The following is a 16,072-nucleotide window of genomic DNA, read 5'->3' on the forward strand; positions in this document are numbered from 1 at the left end:
GGCAATTGCTTTTCGAGCCTTTGTTGCTCCTGAGGCTCACTGCAGGGCAGAACAGAGTCAGAGTGTCTTACCAGGCACAGAGCTTTGTGGGGTCAGGAAACCAGTAGAAAGACTCTCCCCCAAACGCACACATATGCATGCACCCTGCGGGAATAGAGCTGCTAGATACGGTAAGACTCAGCCATTTCTCCCTCACATTCCTCTCTCCACCCCACCTGTCCCCAGAACCTTGCCTTCAGGACCGCCCTGACAAGCACCATCACTTTTCCAGGTGGACGGGACTCACCTACTCTCTATAGTTCATTTTGGGAGGGAGAACAATCCATTCTATGTGGGAAAAGTGAAAGGAGCAGCCTGCTTAGGGAAACCAGCTGCTCAAAAACTGGCGTCTGCTCACATTCCAACACACAAACACTATTGTTTTCCACCTGATAATTATTAAATCCTAATGCAAAACCCAACTTCTGCTTGAGCATGCGTGATTATTAGACTACGAGTCAATTGCGGATAACACCCAGATATAAATGCAGCTAATAAGTCTTACTGTAATGATTAATCAATTTATGAATACATTATTTAAACTAATAGCTCAGGTAGGGTATCTTAAACAAGTTACAGAGTACATCGACCAATTCAAATACCAGCTGCTGGATCGATAGGCAACTGTAAGTAAACTCTGGGGAATAGGTACACTTGCAAAAAATAAATAAATAAATAAATCTGTGAACAAAAGGGTTGTGGATGAAGAAAAGCTACAACAATTTCAATTTTTAAGACAAAATACATAGTACTTTAATATATGCCAAAGCTTTAAGAGAATGGCAAAAAGAAAAACACCTAACTCCAAATTCTGCACCTTTTGGATCCTGTAGAGCAATAATATTTAAGAACAGTTTGTAAGACTACATAGAGTTGCTGAGCAAACCACTGCCTTCAATTTGCAGGCTTTAAAGGCAGTTTTTTGATCACTTAAACTTTGAGACTGTCAAATTCATTCCATACAGATCTATTTATTCATAAATATCTCTTTAACTAGAAAAAAAAAGGTATCTAAAAAGTCAGATTAGCAATTTTCTTGAAAGAGACCCATTGTATAACACACACTGGGGCCACCAGTTCTGTCACAGCCGCGCATATCCCCTGCTGTTAACCACATGGGCTCTGTGTAAGCAAAGCAAACCCTGGCATCAGAGCTCTCTGTCTCTTCCCATTTTTTTTTAATTAAAGCTAATTAATGTGAGTTTAATAAATAAACCAAAAGGTCCTTGATTTCCAAAGGTGAGATATTTTATCACAGCTTCAAGTGATGGTGCATTTTAAAAAATTAATTAGTATCTTGTGAGAGCGGCCGCACATTATTGAGTAAGTAACAGCAGCTAAGTGAAACAGATGAAATATTGGTAAGCGATGCAGCCACAGTATAAGTATGTGCAGGGGTCAGAGGTTAATCCCTATTGATTTTCCGAGTCTGCGTACTGCACCACTGGGAAAGACCGGTTCTGTTGGCAATCAGCTAGCACAAATACATTATAAATCTTACTGTCCACCTCCACTGATCAGTGTCACTTACTTCCTTTGCTAAAGACCATTAAGAATCTACCCCCAGCCCCCCAAAGTCTACCAGATGTGAGCAGGAAAAAGAGATTTGAGGAGGTCTTCCATGTCAGACAAGGCTTTGAGGAAGCAGTTTGGTTAAATGCAGGAAAGCATTCCCAGGAAGCTGGTCTCTCTCAGGAAAGTAGGGAGCATGGAGTGTTCTTGAGGGCAAATCCATTTCAAAAGGCAAAGTATGGCTCCAAAGACCTCCAACACCAAACCAAAATGGTAAAAACGTTTGCCACATTTGAGGATACAGGGGAAATAAAGCGATGAAATGAAGGATGTAAACACTCTCTCTGATGGTTTTGCAAAGAATGAACTGGACATGAGATGACCAGGGGTAATTCTAAGATTGGTTTTCATAAAGCAGCCCTCCAGTAAGCTATTGCATGAGCTTCAGTCCTTGCAAACCCCATCCCCACCTTAATTCACTTCCAGGAACAGCTTTGGACATTGGTTTGTTGCCTGTGTCCTTCCTTACACAAATCGATTTTACCACATGTCCTTTATGTTCCGGGCATACTTGCTCGGCCAAGGGAAAGACAGGTCCTTCACAAGAAAAATAAAACACATGTTCTGCATCAAACCAAAGACTCTCCTCCAACATGGTCCTGGGGAATGATCTTGCTGCCGGTCAGTTCTCAGCTGTGAACACCAGCTTCAGTCTCTTCAGCCAGAAAAGGCGAAGAATAATACTAGCCAACTTAAAAACACCTTGCATAGAAATAGCCAATTAAAAATTAGAGGAGAAATGAGGGCCTACCATCGACTAGAAAACATCCAGGCCAAGTTCAGGATGCCCTGCACCTCAAACACAGACCCTACCATCAAGGACTGGGCACTTGTGTCAAGGTATTCAGGTGACATTTGTGTAGAATAGCATTTCTTATGCAGCCATGGAGAGTAGGGAATACCAAAACTGCTGTCTCCTTGTTCAGTTTCCTCAACTGTAAAATATAGACAAGAAAAATACCACCAAATGGAATAACTGAAAGAATGAATATAGGCAAAGCACTTCAAAAAGTGCCTGCCACCCAATGAATTTGCTAAGATACTTAATAATGAATGAAAGAGTTCAATGGATAAGTAAAAGTTATAAGGTTCTTTTTGGCACTCCAATGAATCATTCTCCATCATTTGCAGACTTCCTCTGTGGAACAGAGCTAGAGTGTCTTTAGAGCATTTGATACTAATATGTCTGAGCAAGGGAAGTTTTAATTCTAGTTAATCTAAATTTAAATTGCCATACATGACTCACAGCTACCATATTGGACTGGGGAGCTCCAGAGGGTTCACTGTTTTTTTTATCCTGGCTGAGCTCAATTCTGTACCATCCATTGGTGTGACAAAACTATGACTAATTAGATGTGAGCAAGCCAGCTTGCATTCTGGTTTTGAAGCATAGGGAATCATCACATTCAGCATCCCAGCTCTCTCACGTATACATTGGCTATCACTGGCTCCCCTGTTGTAGACCATTGTGGACAAGTATGCACTGTTGAGTCAACATTCCTAAAGGTCTCTAATTTGTACCAAGCCCAGCCTGCCTTTCATTCCTAGACTGGGTCTTCAGTCATGGTTGAGTGAACACTGTGGATCCAGCTTCTGTCCAGTCTCCCAAGCCAGATACCCACTCTTTCTTTGGTGCCTTGGCCCCTAGCCCTCATTAGCAAACGATGGCCCACATTCTGCAGATAAAGCTGCTGGTTGATCATACCTCTGATGCTGATCACACAATTCTCTAGAGGAAATCAGACCAATGCCAGTGTATTTTAGGGAATAAAATGTGCAATAACTATTTTTTACTGTACAGTATCTTTAATACTATTCTGCCACAGAGACTTCATTCTAAAATCATCATAACACTCATTATCATGATTTCACCTCAAATTACTTTAAATTGGTAACTATAAAGTCCAAATAAACAGTGATAGTCAGAGGCCTAAAAAAACTTGCAGCATTATAATGAAAAATGTCTCTGTACACAATCTTCGCCCAGGTTGTTTGGTTTTCACTTATTCCTATTAAAACTATTAACATAATATTTTGTTTCCTCTCTTCCCATAGTGAGATTCTGGGTAGTAATGGCTTAGCCTAATTCTTTTTTTTGTGTGTGTGTGTGTCGGTCATGGGGCTTGAACTCTGGGCCTGGGCGCTGTCCCTCAGCTCTTCAGCTCAAGGCAAGCGCTCTACCACTTGAGCTACAGCACCACTTCCGGTTTTCTGGTGGTTTATTGGAGCTAGGAGTCTCACGGTCTCTCCTGCCCGGGCTGGCTTTGAACCGGGATCCTCAGATCTCAGCCTCCTGAGTAGCTAGGATTACAGGCGTGAGCCACCAGCGCCCGGCTTAGCCTAATTCTTATCTATACATTTACTATCTAAAGTAATGCCTGATACACAATAGGTATTCAGTATATAGATGATGGATGGATGATGGACGGATGGGTGGACAGATGGACGGATGGACAGATGGTTGAGTGAATGGAAGGAAGACAGAAGGAGCTATGTAGTGCTAGAATGTATATTACTCAGAATGGAGGGGGAGAAACAATTAAAAGACTTTGTCCTTTCTCACAATTTTTTTTCTTTTCAAATATGCCTACATCATGGAATACAAATACAGCACTGTAAAATCCACTTTTATTTTATAAAGGGTGGATTATCCAAGTTAGCGACTGACTTCTACAGTCCTGGAAACATGACTTGATGATAATGGGTCTGTGACATTTATCGACTGACAAATTGAAAGGAGAAAGGGGCCATGATGGAATCATCAAACCAAATAAAATACTGTGACTACATTAATGAAATTACACTCAAATTCAGCTTACTCAAAAAGGGTTTGTCCACAAGAATGGAAGAGAGAAAGTTAAAAAAAAAAAAATTCAACCCCTCACCACCAGAATCAACAGTCTCCTTAAACCTGCTAGAAGGCTGAGCACAGACTTCATGAATATTCATAGATTACATGCATATTCATAGGCCAGCAGGAAATCCAGCACCCTTGGAACCAGCCTTAAAACTCTCCCACCAGCCAATCAGTGAACTGATAACTCAACAGCCCCCTTGTGGCCAGGAAGAATTAATGCAGCTTCCCAAGGTGAGAAGGTACTTCTTGGGGTAGGGCTGATACAAAAGAAGGTAGGGCAGGAGTCTGGTGAGAGAAGAGGATATTGCCAAGACCATTTGTACAAGTGTGAGATGGGGCCCTAGTGTGTGGACAGAGAGCAATGCATCATTATCATCGCTCTTCCTTTGCAGAGACACTGAAAAGGAAGCCCAGTTTGGTACAGACAACCCTTCAACAGGCTTAAGGAAGAAACAGATTAAACGAGCTCAGTATTTCCATTTAAAAATATCATTTAAGGGAATTTTAAGCTGCCTGCAAAGATGGATACACTGTGTTTGTTTTCCACATTAATGAGCTATAAAAAGAATGGAAGAGCCCATAAATACAGTATTTTGTAACAGCCTTTACTAAAAATGCTACTACTTGTGTTTATCATTTATACCCTTGTATACAACCTCAAAATTGATTACACTTTAAACCGTACATAACTTGCAGTGTTTTTCATTTTGTGCTATACTACAAACATTTTTATAACTCAGTTAATATATTCCATATTTTGTGTTCTTATTGATTATGAATATTTCTTTAGGGGATTTTATTGCTTTTAAAATAACAAATGGTAGGTATTAAAAAATAGAAAAAAAACTATTGCAGCCTTTATATTTTTCTTTCCCTTGGTAATTCGAATACATACATTTTACCACGCATATAACCAGAAGATCTTTTCCCATATCTTTTATACTTCTTCACACTGACATTAAAAATTTCCTAACAGAGTGCACAGTTAAAGAATCAGATTTTTCCAGTGAAACCCATAATTTAATGTGCTTGACATGAATTCATAATCCTTTCCTTCCACAATTAAAAAAATTTAAGTGCCAAAAGATTATCACGTGTAACATGATGGTTTTACATCAAGTATATATTATCTTTCCTAATTGCCATTTCAGTTTATAGGCTAAAATATGATTTATACATATGATATGATTTCACTATTAATTATCAAATTGAAAAAATTAAAATCTTCACATTATAAATTCTCTCTTGGAAATTAGTTTTATTATTTTTTCCATAATCCTATCATGCAAGTTATAAGTGCACCGCGACACGAACACTTTAATTTTTCCAGTTAGTTTTAAGCAAGCCCAGAGGTGAGGTTTAATAAGGATCAATGGCACTTTATCTGGGACAGGGCCTCTTCACAGCATGCAAATTACACAGTAACACTTAAAAAAAGAAATAGATTTAATTAAAAAAAAAAGTAGAACCACAGGCTCTGGAAATTCAATTAAAGGATTTATGCAAAGGTTTGCTAGGTTTTTATATGCAGTTACTGCTTACATAATGAGCTTTTCATATTAAAAATCAATAGGTAATCTAGACTAGAAGATCATCCCCTTAAATACATTTTTGAAATCAATTTGAAAAATAGTCCATCAACTGCTGTGACTACTCTTGCTACTTCGATTACACTAAAAGCAATATTTAGATTGTAAGGCGTGCTACGGAATATCTATGCTTGCATATGGCTTTCAAGGGCTCTTATACCTTTGAGTGCCTAAGATGATCACCTAGTAATTCAAGATTGTGTTAAATGTATAAATAATTTATTTAATTACCAGCAAAAGCCCACAGATACAACCCCACTATATCTATAATGGTTAAATGAAAAAAAGGGGAAAGGGAGGAATTGAAGGAGAAAGGGCAGGAGTAAAAGGGGAGAACTTAAGGAGAAAAAGAGGAAGAGAGAAAGAAAGAAAAGCAGGACAGAGAGGAAGCCAGGAAGAGGGGGGAGGGCTTTTCTAAATTAGACTTTGCTATCTCAATTGCCTATTGTGTGTTGGCTACTTAGCCTTTGGAGATATGCATTTCACTTTAAAACTCATTTAGGTCTTCAACAGAGGAAGCAATTAGCTGGCTTAGACCTTAAGCAGACTTTCCATCCTCGGTGACAAAGGGGGACAGATCTTCAAATAAAAGGGAAAGCCACTGTCCAATTATGCCCAGTATATCCACCATTGGTCTTTTGGCCAGATTTTGCCTGGATTTGGTAATAATCAGAAGCCTAGACATATTTGCAAGATTCATCTCAGGCAAATGAGGAAATGACTGTGGTACACAGGGCTGCATCCAGAAAGATAAAGAAAAGAAAGAAACACCTTAGTCCAAACATAACCCCCCTTAGTGCATAATAAATAAATAAGACACCCATTCTTCCAAACATCTTTCCATCAGAATGAAAGTCATGGCTCATGTTATCTGTGAACAAAGTTAGCTTTGCTAAAACAGGAGTAATTTTTTTTAAGAACTAAGTTATATCCAAGCAACACTTTAATCTCTCCCGCAAAGCCATGGGAAGAAATAAGCAACACGGTGACAAACTATAGTTTATCTGTCGACTGAAAGCTCTTATCTCACCAACAGCACATTTGAAGAGGGGGTGTTACAGCCAAAGTGGGTAACAAAGGAGGCCCAGGTAGCACAAGGAGGTGAAGAAGTGAGCCCCCCCTCAGTTCGCAGGGAGGAGAAGGTGAGACCAAGAAAGAATCAGCAACAGTGTCTAATACATGAGATATCAGGAGGGTCTGCATGATCATCTCTAAAGCAGAGCTGTGGCCATGTCCAGTCAAGCACTAAGAGCCAGGTCACTGACAATAGCTGTCTCCATCATTTATATGCTCAGCAGCATTTCTAAAATGCCTGGGGTACGTCATCATGGCTGCTTCCTGCAGGGTTGACAGAGATTAATCCAATAGTATTGACATCCATAAACAAGGTAAATATTTCTTAGGTATGTGTTTATTTGCCTTTGAATTTTGTACCTGTGAGAAAGAAAAAAATAAGTGATTGGTTAAACATTAAGTTGCAACATGGATGGACAACATCCTGTGAGGGAAAGAAGCCTGTCACTGATGACCCATGGGCAGGACTCCATCCATGGCACGTCCAGACCGTGCACACCTAGAGACAGAAGGCAGACTCATGTGTGCCAGGGCCAAAGGAAGGCGGGGATGAAAAACTGGGGGCGGAGGAGGGGGGGAGGAAAAGGGGGCGATGACTGCAGGTGACAGGAAGAGTCAAAGGTTGATCATGGTGCTGGCGGTCCTGGTCCATGGAAAGACACTGAACTGAACAATTTAAGGGGAAGAAATCTGTTGTAAAAATCTAGGTACAGTTTATAGACTGTAGTTCAAATATTATTAGATTTGAAGAATAGAAAAAAATGTGAAAAAGGAGGAAACAGGTTAAGAAAAGATATCCTTATTTTTCTACCAAAACTCACCTTTCTTCCTGTCTTTCTCTTTCTCTGTCTCACCCATACACACACACATACACTCACACATACACATACACACACACACACCTTCCATGATTATTAGAATGCATTGGGGTAAAATATGTATACATAACAAACTTTTACTGAAAGGATCTAAAACTCATACTAAGCAGACCTCAGGACTGCATGAAAGGAGAGCTTTAACATAAAAACGTCCCAGGTTAGCATGAACAAAATGTCAAATATGAAACTGTTTTGTAACAACGTGAGCGGGGTTAGTAATGGAAGTTTGAACAATGTTAACACTTAAAATTTTCAGCTGAACCATTTCAATCCATAAATGTATAAAAGTCATTTTACAGTGTGCTTAACAGTCAAGACCAAGAGCTGTTATAAAAGAAGATGCCCTCAATGTCACTTCATTTTCTTTTATTCTTATTATCACATTTAAATCTCTCTGTAAAAGTGGTCTTGATAGGTAACTTTATAGCACATTTCAAGACTATTCATTCTGAACAGAACTTCCTCCATGGAATTAACAGATAAAGAGAGACCACTTTCTCCTCATCATCCCTAAATTAATTCTGTGTCTGGAGGGCAGAATGGTGGTCTGTGCGACAAGGACTTGGCATGACGTGGCACGTGAAGGCTCCATAGTCTTAGAGGTGACTCTTCCGTTGCCCGCTGAGGACCACTGGCTGATTGCACTACTCTCAGCTAGCACCTTGCTGCTCACTTTCCAAAGGGTTGGGAATAACAAGCAGGGCAGAATCAAGGCTGGCACTTGTGGTCGAGAAAGAATTCTAAGGGAATGGTCACAGGATCCTTATTACCACTGGGTATAGTATGTCAACCTTGCCAAACTGAGGATGGAAGGACAAATCATCATCATCATCATCATTGACTGTTAATCATCTCTGCTCACAGGTTAATAAGCAAACATTGTCCGAAAAGGGTCCTGGAATAATGTTTTCAACGTTGTGGATCATATGTAGCTACTCATCTGAAATCTAGAGCAGCAGTAAATTAACAATTTAACCAGCAGGGCATAACATAAACAAGACTGTGTTCCATCAAAACGTGAAAGACACTTGACTTTGAATTTCATGTACTCTTCATACACTGTGTACATTTATTAATTGATTTTCATTTTTGGTGTTGGTCCTGGAACTTGAACTAAGGGTCCGGGCACTGCCATGAGCTTCTTTTGCCATTTCTGGCTTTTTTTGTAAGTTTAGTGGAGATAAGAGTCTCATAGAGGTTTCTGTCCCTGCTGGCTTTGAACAGCAATCCTTAGATCTCAGCCTCCTGAGTAGCTAGGAGTACAGGAGTGAGCCACCAGTACTCAGCTACTTTAATTTTTCTATTACAATTTTTCTGCTTCCCCCCCCCCTTTCCAAGATGTTTGCTCCCTGCCTTTTGCACACTCAACTATGTTTAAGTGTAAGTACATTCTTAGTTCACAGGCTGTTCAGAAGGAGGCAGCAGACCTGAGTTGGTCCAGGACCCTGTGTTGCCTTCTCTGGTGCAGAATCAGACTGCTAAGGAAGGAGGTAAATCGGCAATCTCATTTTGACCTAGGATTCATTCTCACAATGCTCTCTCATCCCATAAAAAAAAAAGGGTATGATTTCGTTCTGCATAGCAAAGCTTGATGGCATGCATTCCTAATTACAGAACAGCAAGATAAGTTAGCTCCTATGGATGGAAATTTACACATGAAACTACTCTGAATTTCTTTGTTCAGAAATAATTACCAAGGATCCAAAGTTTTCTATTACAAAAAAAAAATGAGGAAAAGCTTCCAGAATTGATGCACTGCCAGACGTCCTTGGCTGATGAGCCATGAAGCTGACCTGTAGCCTGGCTTCCTGATTCTACTGTGGATGCAGTGGGTTCTATGAGCTCACCCTTGGCATCTGCACTTGAATATGGCTGGGGTCTTATTTTGTAATGTATACAGGGATGGGTATGTATATTGTTATTTTCCATCTCTCCCTTAACCATTGCAAGCAGGGGCTTCTAAAAACATCACATGTACAAATTAGTATTTCATTACACCTAGTTAGAATTGACAAAGGAATGGATTAAGTGAGAAAGGTGAAAAGTTTGAATTATGTAACATTCCCCAAAAGAACTGTCTTTGTAATGTTTTTAGTATGTGGAGAATCAAAAACCTCTAAATGGAATAGTTTAAATGAATGGGGAAAAGACATTGGAAAAATGCACTAAATTGTCTAAAAATTTATTTAATATGTTCAAAATGTACCTCATGAAATACATCACTATTATCATTATGTTGAGGGGGAAGAGGAGTAAAATTAAGAATGAAAGAAACTCCAGCCTTGCTCACACCAAATGATGTTCAAGGACTACTTATTTTTATCGTCTAACCAAGGCTTCCCAAATAAAGATTTTTTTTATACCAGGAGGCAATTACTATAATATAAATGTGCCTCTGTACAAAGTCACAGAGTAAAAAGGTCAATAATAGAAAAGGCAAGAAGTTCAAGTATCACTTCAGGGATTTTGTGCATGATGAACAGCTCTGAGGTCATCCTGGCCAAAACCACCACAACAAAAAATGTGCAGGAGACAGAAAGCAAATAAGGAGGAAAGTCTTCTAGCATTGCAATTGTTAACTTTCTGAAATGCTACACTAGTGCTCTCCTCTACAAGAAAATCGTAATTATTATTTGCGAACATTCAACCAGACAAATGAAGTGAAGGATGAAAGTTGTATTCCCAAAGAACGCTCACCCAGAGTGTTACCCAGAATCCTTCTTAAAATGGTACTCAACACTGTATTGATATGGTGTGTGTGTGTGTGTGTGTACACGTGTGTGCGTGTCTATGAGAGAAAGAAAAGAAAGAGCATGTGCACATGTGTGCATGCACACCAATACTCAGTCTTGGGGCTGTCCCTTAGCTTCTTCACTCGAGGTTGGCTTTCTACCACTTGAGTCATGCCTCCACTTCTAGGTTTTGGCTAATTAATTAGAGGTAAGAGTATCAAAGACTTTCCTTCCTGGGAAGGATTTGAATCTAGTTCCTCTATCTCAGTCTCCTGAGTAGCTCGGACTTTAAGTGTAAGCCACTCCAGCTCTACATTGATATGTTTATTAGTGGTTCATGAATTTTCCGGAGTAGGAAAGCAGGTCCTGAATGAAGAATCACTACTGTCACATGGATGCTGACATTGGGTGGTGGTTCTACAATGTGAAGGCCATTCTCTCTGCTCTTCCATTGGCTTTTGCTTCTTCTTGTTACATCATGGAAGCAGGAAGATAGATTGTGGGGTCTGGAGTCACCAAACATCATCTATGGCATAAAAAATGGCTGGGTGGTGGGGGTGTAGAAACACCAAAATATCTTGTTTTTTCTACAGGAAAGCAAAAGGCTTCCAATATTAATATTCTAATATTAATTTCTGCTTTTCCGTATTCACTGGAACCTGTACCAGGGCCATTATCAGTTCTAGGTTGTCTGTGAAGGACCGTCTTTTCATGCCTTTTCAACAGAAGGGAGGCAAGGGAATGCAGCACATTGAACAATCAGAGTAGAAGTTGTGGAGCTTGTGGGGGGAAAAAAACGATAACTGAGAATCCACAGTGATTTTAAAACAGAAACAGTACCTCAGCCAGGGTAACAAGTAGCCATGCCCCATTTCTTCCCGAGCATTGACAAAACTTCTTTTTAACTACAGGCATGTGCCACTGCAACCATGTAGAAGATGGCAGGGTGAGGAGATGGAAAGACTCAGGCAACTTGAGTTACCACACGGAAGAGAACTGCCTGGTAATACAGAATAGTAAGTTTGGACCTTCTGCAAGCAAGAATTGAATTCAGGCACATGCTTGTACGTGTGTGGGCTTGTGACAGTGGCCAGCATTTACCTTTAATAATACATCTGTCTAAAACTTAGACTTGTCAAGTCCCGGATGCTTTCATCCACATCTTATTGGCTCTAATCCCAGGTTACACATGTTGGTTTGATTTAGATCTATTGAGCAAACAACCAAAAGGACATCCATCGGCACCCTCGGCATCAGCTCCCATGGGTCTGATGTTCACCACTCTGAAGGATGGCTTTCTCAGGCAAAACATGCATAACACTTCTGGACTGGCTCGGTCGTGCATGTTGCAAACAGAGTCCACAGATGCTGCCTCGGTGTGTGAGACTATGTTGAAGCCGCCTATGCTCTTAAAGGCAGGTGCTCTGCATCTTGTAACTGGACTGCTTTTTATTAGAAAGTGCTTCTGGACACCCCACACTCTGCTTCCAGAAGTCGAGCGTCACATTGAATGGGTGATTTCAATTACCATTATCACGCTGTGTTGTAGAGACTGCCGTGTCAATTCTAGAACCCTGATTTCTTCTCCGCTCTCTTTCAGTTTTGCTCCAGCCCTGGTCCAAGTGCAACTGCAACAATATACATACTGTAGCTTAAGAGGTTGATCTTTGTATATTATGTGAATCTGTATTTTCCTTGCACTCTAGTTCCTCAATGGAAAACAAATTGCAGAAGGGAAGTCTTTATAGTTAACAGTCCTTCAATGTTTTACAGGCAGAAATCTTGGTGGGTGGTTTGGAGGTTCAATTACCCTTCTCAGGAGAGGGTGTAACTATCCCTGAGGGTTTAGATAACAAACCCAGAGTGACTCTGGGCCACTTAAAACCTGTGTTATTTACATCAGCCTCTGAATTCTACAATTCAAGGAGGGGACATTTGGGCATTTGAAGAGGAAGACTTGCAGGACTACACTGGTGTGGAAGCACACCATCTGGGATGCCAAAGCTGGAATCAAACAAGGGGCTCAACTGATCCCCCCACCTCACTCTCCCAAATAGATGGGATTATGGGCACCTGCCACCACCGTCACCAGCTGTGATGTCTCTTCTGAGAGAGCTGAGAATGTACCATGAGATGGCTTCCCAAGGAACTGCACCCCATGGGATGTACAGAAGCAGAGGGTGGGTCAGGACTCTGTTGCATGGTTCTCCTGTGCAATATTACTGCCACTGCAATCACAAGGGTAAGGCCTGGCAGTGAGCAGCAAGCGGCACCATTGGTGCAACCTCAGAGTTGGAGTCCAGCATGTGGTCTCATGAAATGTGTACAACAATTGTACAATTTGTACAATCCTAGCACAGGATCCAAGTTTGGTTAAGAGCAGGTCAGCTCTCTAGAAAAGAGAAGAGAGAATACGTGGAAAGCCATGGAAGATTGAAGATGTGATGTGAAAGGGTGCTAGGGCTCCTGGAGGCCAGAAACAGTTCCAAAGGCACTGAGAACAGGCACTCTGAGATAGGCGATTTTGAACAGTGGCTTGGGAAAGAGGAAGGATTTTGGATTTAAGTAGAAAGGGAGACACAACAATTGAACTCACTGCTCCTTAGAACTGTCCAGTTCAAACTGGTGTTGTAAAGAAACAAAAAAACCAAGCCAAAGAAGTGAAAAGAAACCACAGTATTTGGGGTCACTGGGTCCTGCTGTCATTTTATATTCAATGTATGTATGGTAGAGCCAATGCCAATGGTTCACGGCTATAATCCAAGGTACTCTGGAGGCAGCAGTTAAAAGCAATCCCAGGCAGTAAAGTCTGTGCGATGAGACTCTTTTCTCTGATTAACAAGCAAAAAGCTAGAAGTGAGGTGTGGCTTAAGTGGGAGAGCACTAGCCTTAATCAAAAAATAAAACAAAAGTGCCCAGGCCCTGAATTCAAGCCCTAGGACTAGCACACACACAAAATATACGTATGGTGCCTAGGACGTGCCAGTTGTGCCATAGAGTTGCATAAAGTATACTCTTCTAAGGTCTAATAATGAGGAAGAAACTTCTAGTACTATCTGGTCTACTTCAAATTGTTATCAGGACTCATTTTGAGATCTTTTTTCCTTATAATTCTGAACAGAGGGAAAACAGACATTAATTAAGCAAAGCTTTATCTCATTCTACTCTAATGAAAGCCAAGTTACACTTACATTTTTCCTAAGATTTTTCTCCACTTAATGAACACATTATCCCTGAGTTTTCAAAGTCATTTTACAAAAGAGCATTCAAGAGACATTAAAGTCAGTTTAAACTAAAAAGTCTTTTTGAAGTCAATAAACAATAAAAGAACAATGAAGAGAGAGCCTTTGATCCTGCCTTAGTCTAAAGTATTTAATTTCTGTTTTAATCTACTAGATGAGTAAGGCTTACATTCAAATATTCTTCACCGCTGGCATACAGAAAGCATGAAATGCATGAGTTTTGTAAATCTCTTCTTAAGATATGTGCAGGAGTGTGTGCATGAATAAGTTTGTGAGTACTTGTATGTGAATGTATAAGTATGCATATAGCTGTATGAGTACACATGGGTGTATATATTAACATAAATTTTATATGAGTCTATGTGTACATAGACATGTATATATGAAAGTATGTGTGTGCAAATACATGTTTGTGTGTACATATACAGGTACATGCATGAATATCACACGCATCTACATATCTCATTAAAAAGGATATAAGTCAATAGGAAGTCTTCCACTAGGAAAAGGAAAAGTTTTAAACTTATTTCTAGTCTACTTTGAAAATTTAAAAAAAATGAGAAAGAAAAAGAAAAAGAAAATAAAATCTTTGCCTTTGAAATTCATGACAAGATCAAAGACTATAATGCACATAGATTTCTTTCAAGGTGTACATTATTAATAACACAGGCAAACACATAACAAATCAATACTGTGGTCAAGAGAGGGTAAGGTAAGTAAGTATACATCTACAGGAGCTATACACACCACACAGGCCAATCCTTGGGATCCCTGTCTGAGCTCTGTTTACCTAGTATTACTCTCGACCCAATCAACTCCTGAAATAAATAGAGGCATTGTTCAAGCAGGCGGAAGTAGAACATGACCAGCTTGGTATCTTCCATTTGTATTAAGGAGTTACTCTCCTACTTTATTGGGGTGAAATTCCCAAACTGTTCAATCTCCAGTACACTCCCCACACAACTTACAGATTCAAAAAAATGAACCACTTTATTCTGTAGAGCTTAGTAGCATCTAGTTCATTCACAGAGCTGTGCAACCCTCACCTCTATCTACTTCTGAAATGTATGCCGCATTCCCCAGGGGAACCCCATGCCCACTAGCAGTCACCCTCATGGCCTCCCTGAAGGCCCTGTACCACCCCTGCTACCACAGTCTACATTCTCTCTATGGCTTTGCCTGTATGGCATTCTGTATAAATGTCCTCATAGAATGTATGACTTCTTGTATCTGAAAGCCTATTCTCTTCTAATTTGGAGACAAATATAATCTATCCACATTCAAACATGAGTCTTAAGATCACCTCTTCATAAAGAAAAACAAAACCCATAAAACACTATCTACCTGAAAGAAATGTGTACCTTGCTTTTTGCGATGCCCTCTGGTGATGGTAGTGTTTCCCAGGCAAATGGAAGGAAGTGTGTTAATTCACATACTGAGGCGCACATACAGCAGCTGACACAAGTGGACAGCAGGAGCACTTCCCAGAGAACAGGTTAAATGAAGGGACAGTGGGTGCACATGAGCTATTTTTCAGGGGTCCAGAAGAATACAGATCCTAAGAAAACAGTTCTTTAACAAGTGCTCCATATGAAATGGCTCTGCGGGCTGTCTGGGTTGCAGGTCTCTGTCACAGTGATTTCTAAGTGGATTACTCATCCACTCTAGAAAATGGGAGTTTAGTAGCTCTCCACAACCTCCTCTCTCTGATTTTCGTGAGGGACCAACATCATGTCCTGAGAGCAAAATGGGGATTTGCAGTGCCCATTACCCCAACAAGGGAATGAGCAGGGGCCCTCACAATGACACAAAATCTCTATCAGGATTGGAAAGTGGGGGCCACAGAAGAAACAATGAATGTGTCTATAATTCTGGACAGAATACAGAACATGGAGAGGGATGTGGGTGCAAATCCTGACATGATGTCTAACCAGCAGTGCTATCAACTAGAACAAAGGGATTCACTGAATGTTTGCCAAGCAGATGAGAGGTGAGCACAGGATGACCACTTGATATGCTGTGGCCACTGGCTGCTCCCTCGGCATCCCCTCTGGGTGTGGACTACAGAGAGACTGAGCACCATCACCTG

At 40.4% G+C, this 16,072-nt stretch overlaps 1 protein-coding gene across 5 annotated transcripts in view; it reads right to left on the bottom strand.

Annotated features, from left to right (window-relative positions):
* The window catches only part of LOC138825091 (WW domain-containing oxidoreductase), a 737,534-nt gene that overhangs the window by 478,796 nt on the left and 242,666 nt on the right, over positions 1–16,072 (bottom strand). Inside the window, exon 9 of one of the 5 annotated variants that reach the window (XM_070019463.1) lies at positions 12,191–12,369. The exons of the other annotated variants lie outside the window; for them this stretch is intronic. Within the exon in view, the coding sequence (XP_069875564.1) occupies positions 12,262–12,369 (108 nt within the window). The 3' untranslated portion in view covers positions 12,191–12,261. Of the gene's footprint in view, positions 1–12,190; positions 12,370–16,072 lie in introns of those variants that run through there. 5 annotated transcript variants of the gene reach the window in all.

This window comes from Dipodomys merriami, unplaced genomic scaffold (assembly GCF_024711535.1).
Source record: "Dipodomys merriami isolate MVZ:Mamm:240054 unplaced genomic scaffold, mDipMer1.0.p SCAF_134, whole genome shotgun sequence".
Lineage (NCBI taxonomy): Eukaryota > Metazoa > Chordata > Mammalia > Rodentia > Heteromyidae > Dipodomys > Dipodomys merriami.